The following is a 4,976-nucleotide window of genomic DNA, read 5'->3' as shown; positions in this document are numbered from 1 at the left end:
CATCTATCAACTGCAGAGATAGATGATTTTGTACTGCCAATGATATAAGTTATCGGAAAGAGATTCCACCTCTGGAGAATAGTTGGGTATCTGCGTGAACCCTTGTGCTACAATACTTGCTCTTTGTTTCACCACCTCGTTATTCTCAATTCTGTTTCCAGAAGAAAACTGGTGTAGGTATTGCTTATGCATACCTTTCCATTTTTGAGCAAGACCATTTCTACCTAGATTATACCCTTTGCTTGAGGTCAGTCCGAGTGTTGTTCACACTTTGCCATGGCCATGGTCTTTGGATCTGAATCACTTGAAAGGTTTTTTCAATCTAGTTGAGAAATGTATGTCGACAATTGTAGACTTCCGGTTATATGTTTCTCCAGAATCTATATATCAATATATAGTTGATGGAAATATCGTTACCGATGGTGACTGCTTGCGATTTCCCAATGCGATTGAGTCGGGTATTCCGATGTCCCGGTCATTGTGTGCACTGTGACCTGGGTTGGTGGAGGTTTCCCGTCCACTGGGTGTATACTACCCATCAGGTGTCTGTCAATGTGAAGTTGACTTGCATTTACTGATTCACAGGCCTTGATATCCTTGCTTGCGAGAAGCTGAATCCTGATGTACTTCTGCCATACATCTCCCCCTGTTGCTTTGAACGGGGAGTGGAGTGGATTTTGTTGGTATCTCCACTCTTTCAGGCGTACTTTTGCAGGATTGTAGGACTGTGTGACACCTTTATAGTCAGTAAATGAATCTGGCAGGTTATTTGCAATGTGTAGCAAATCTTTTGAACGCATGGTTCAGCTCTTTGAGTACGTGGATTTGAGGCAGAAATGTGTTGAACATTCCACTAATTTCCTGGCATTTGTATGGTACTTGAAATCTCCCCTAATGCCTGGAAATGCTCCTCATTGAATCAGCATACTGGCCTTGAATAACTCCCCATGTGAGGGGCTTGAGGTATTGATGGCAATACAGTTATTCCTGATCCCAACTATATGTTGAGGGGCTAATGATGTATACCGGGTGGTGATATCGGTATGCTACCGAATTACCGCAGATAGGAAATACTTGGTAGATTTCCACGTATCAAAGACAGAGGGGAATAATATTATGCAGTTTGGTCATGAGCGTGTAAAACTACATGACTCCAACGTAAAGTTGGTAGGTTGCAATTCCAAAATAAAGATAATACAATGAGCTTAACTCTTTGGATATGATTCTACCAAACCATTTTAAGTCTAGACATTAGGACAAATTGCTTAACTTCAATCCAAAGGCCATAGAGAATGCCTTCAAGGAGAATTCTGCAATGTTATCCATTCGATTTGCTTGAAATCGATGTCAGATAATGAGCCAATGGTTTCGTGTGAATAAAGCACACACTTAAGACCATCATGTAGATATGTCTTTTAGAACCATGGAATACCTGAATAGTCTACTCAACGGCTGGGAAGAGCCACTTACCTCGACTTGATGCATTCAAGGAGTCTGAGTGGTTCATCGTAGAATTTAAGGTGTGCAAGCCTTAAAATTAGCTTCCCTGTGTCACTTGTAGTGCACAAAAAATCCAAATGTATTAGAATTTAGCATCATAATAATCATAAACTATTGGAATTGCTGATAGTTTCTGTTTCAACCCAATGTCTCGATGACCAAGGCGAGTATGCCAAGTTTGTCATGTACAAGACACTCTGGAAAACTATCTGGTACACAACATGTGCTACGAGTTGAGTCGTATGTGTAGTATAATCCAGAGGATACACAGAGAATGTGCTTGCCATATCCGTTGCATATGGTAAAGAGAAGTTATTTCTCTTTATTGTCATCATAAGTTCCGCTATGGAAACTATTTTGATGGATACCTCCATAGTTTAGTAGGGTACGAGTTAAACCTGGGAAGCAATGAAGCATCCTGACGTTACTCGAGTACCCACAGGGATAGTAAATATGACTCGAGTTGAGCCAACAAATACCTCATCGCGTCTAGCGATTTTAAAATATCTCCTTTCTCTCAATGAGAGTGGAAATATTGGACTTCCCTGAGTATAGAGTTTGTGGTGCATATGTCCACAAGGCACATATCGTTTTTCATCGGATTGACTCCCGCAAAAATCTATATATAGACATGAAGATTCTCAAGAATATCACTGTTGGATATATAGAATACATACAAATGAATTTGTATGAAAATGCTGATACAATATATTGTGATATTCAATATATGATGACAATAATAATCATGTTCTTATTAGAACATCATAAATGGACAGAAATAAATAGATCACTAAGAGACTAAGGGACTAAATGTATAGTCTCCAAACATGTCGGTTGATGCATATTCAACCATCATGCTCTCCATGCTCAGAGAGTTTCAAACCATTACCTTGAGGTCCTTTGCATCCCGGTGGCGTGGCTTGGATTGCACACACTATCCCATGGGATGCAAGACTGATCTTGATGTCCATGACCCGCTTAAGTAAGTTGTGGCCATTGAGGGCAAGTGCCTCGAATTGTTACTTATAGGGGCAAGCCAGAGATAATTAATTTACAAGAAGTAAATTAAAAACCATCATGGTTTTGTAATAAGAACGCAAAATTTTGACTCAAGTGTATAACTTGAAAATGCTCAACCTCAATTGTGGGAACATAACACATTGAAGATCATTCAGATCTCACAGTAATAGAGATAGTCTGCACATGGGCAGTAGATCCAACTCATTAACTTGTGTTTTCCTAATATAATGAGGGAGATGTTATTGTCAAAAATTTACAAGTTTGTTGTGTGGGAGAAATCAATCTCGACCGCTATGACATGTTCATGAAGAATGGCAATGTGGTAAACACAAAGAACATATCATCTCCGGTGAAAAACCGGTAATTTATTTATATTACAGATTGCGTAATATAAATACATATTAATGTTGCAAAATTAATAGATTTCAAGAAAGGTGGCTCGAAATCATTAGTGCGATCCTCAAAATGCTAAGGATGACACCTTGAATTTTGCATATGTATTTGCAAGAAATTGAAAACCTCAATTGCAAATAGACGTATTAATCTCGACATGTGGTTAACATGGAAATAGATACATCATAAAAATATTCCGGAATACCACGTACTCAACGGAGAAACAGTACTGCAGAGGTACTGAATTTATCTTTGCAAGAGATTAAAATCTCAATTGCAAATAGATGTAATTTATCTCAACACGTGACAAACGTGGAAATATAACGGACTAAAAACAGGGATAAAATCACTGTTAAAAGTTGTTGTTAGAACTAATTTTCTGAAAAGAAAGAGTAAACTAGTAAAGCAATTAAGCAAATACTAGTACAGGAGTGTTTTTTTTAAGGTCACCGGGGGAGGGCAAAGCCCTCCACCTGAATTTTCTTTTTCTATTTGATTCACACCCCCGGGGGGGAGACAGGAAGTTTTACATGGGATGGAGAGAGGGGGGGGGGGAGGATTACACAATCCACAAGAACATAGCACTGGCTACCTCCCAGGGTACGAGAACACCCGCAGCCATCTGTCGACGCACGACCGTTCAGCTACTTTCAGGCGTCCTTGCCACAGGGCCGAGTCTTCCCTACAGCATGCGAGAAGACGGGCGAGGGAGGGCACCGCCCCACGGAAGACCACGACATTCCTGTGCTTCCATAGCTGCCAGCAGCACAGAAAAGCGAAGGTAGCGCAAGCAGTATCTCCGACCACCCCCCGGACGTCAAGATCCTGGAGCACGCCCACCTGATAGCCTTTGTCGACCACGTCGACCCCTACAGCCTGCCAGAATGATCGGGCGAAAGGGCACTCAAACACCATGTGATCCGCCGTCTCCAGCTCGCACGAACAGACAGGACAAGCAGCCCCCTCCGTCATGACGATGATCTTCCGCAACAGGACGTCTCTTGTGTTGACCCGTCGTTGGACCAGGAGCCACCCGAAGAAGCGAACGCGGGAGGGAGCAGCGCACCCCTAGAGGAACGCCGCGAACGACGCCTGCACGCCGCCGAATTTCTCCAGGGCGTAGACGGCCGCCGTTATGAGGCTCCCACGTGCGCCCGAGCACAACATCGGTCTGCGCTCGTCGTCGCCGGGGCCCGTAGCATTATCGCCGATCAGGGCCGGAAGGGTAGCCCGCTCCACGGCGCCGGCAGAGGTAAGCCTGGGCACCAGCACACTGTCCAGGCCGCGCGCACGCACATGCCACACCGTGGCCTCCTTCACCGTCGTGTGTGAGTGCAGCACCGGAAGAGCCACCGCGAGAGGCCCACACGGGAGCCAGGAGTCGAGCCAGAAGGACGTCCGCCTCCCATCGCGCATCGTCACCCTGGTGATCCCGCGGTACAGCGGGAGCAGCCGCGCCAGCGCCTTGCTGTGCTCCCCCGCGCTCCTGCTTGCCGTTGACGAGAGAAGGGAGCGGCCGTCGAGCTCCGCCCACACCCATAGGGCCCATCTCGAGGACGAGGAGGCTGTGTGGAGCCGGTGCAGCATCTTGAGCAGTAGGCAGCGATTCTGCGTGGCGAGGTCTCGGACGCCCAGCCCACCCTCCGCCTTGGTCCTGCAAACGCGCTCCCAAGCCACCAGGCATTGTGCTCCAGAGGCGCGTTCGGCCGCATTCCAGAGGAAGGCCCGACGGAGCGAGTCGAGCTCCTTGATCACCGCCGGCGGGAGCATCATCGCCGCCATGGCGTAAGTGGGGAGGGCGTCGAGAACAGCGTTGATCAGGACCAAACGCCCGGCCGGGGAGAGAAGACGAGCTCTCCATCCAGCTAGGTAGGAAGTCAGCGAAGCAGAGCTTTTCCCACGACAACGGGAGCCCAAGGTAGGCTTGCGGGAACCCTTGAACGGCGCAGCCAAGGGCGCCAACGGTCTCCACTGACACCTCCTCGGGTACGTGCATGGGGACCAGAGTACTTTTGACGAAGTTGATGTCCAGCCCCGTCGCCGCCGCAAAGTCGTCGAGGATA

The 4,976-nt window shown here is 46.5% G+C and overlaps 1 protein-coding gene across 1 annotated transcript; it reads right to left on the bottom strand.

The window, feature by feature from the left end:
* Window positions 1-3,501: 3,501 nt before the first annotated feature.
* Window positions 3,502-3,885, bottom strand: LOC109776056 (uncharacterized). The gene has a single exon (XM_020334742.1). The coding sequence runs from the start codon at window positions 3,883-3,885 to the stop codon at window positions 3,502-3,504; it is 384 nt and encodes a 127-aa protein (XP_020190331.1).
* Window positions 3,886-4,976: the final 1,091 nt, after the last annotated feature.

Source organism: Aegilops tauschii, chromosome 2, assembly GCF_002575655.3.
Source record: "Aegilops tauschii subsp. strangulata cultivar AL8/78 chromosome 2, Aet v6.0, whole genome shotgun sequence".
Classification (NCBI taxonomy): Eukaryota; Viridiplantae; Streptophyta; class Magnoliopsida; order Poales; family Poaceae; genus Aegilops; species Aegilops tauschii.
The sequence above is the reverse complement of the archived record's forward strand: the minus strand, read 5'-3'. Positions and strand labels throughout refer to the sequence as shown.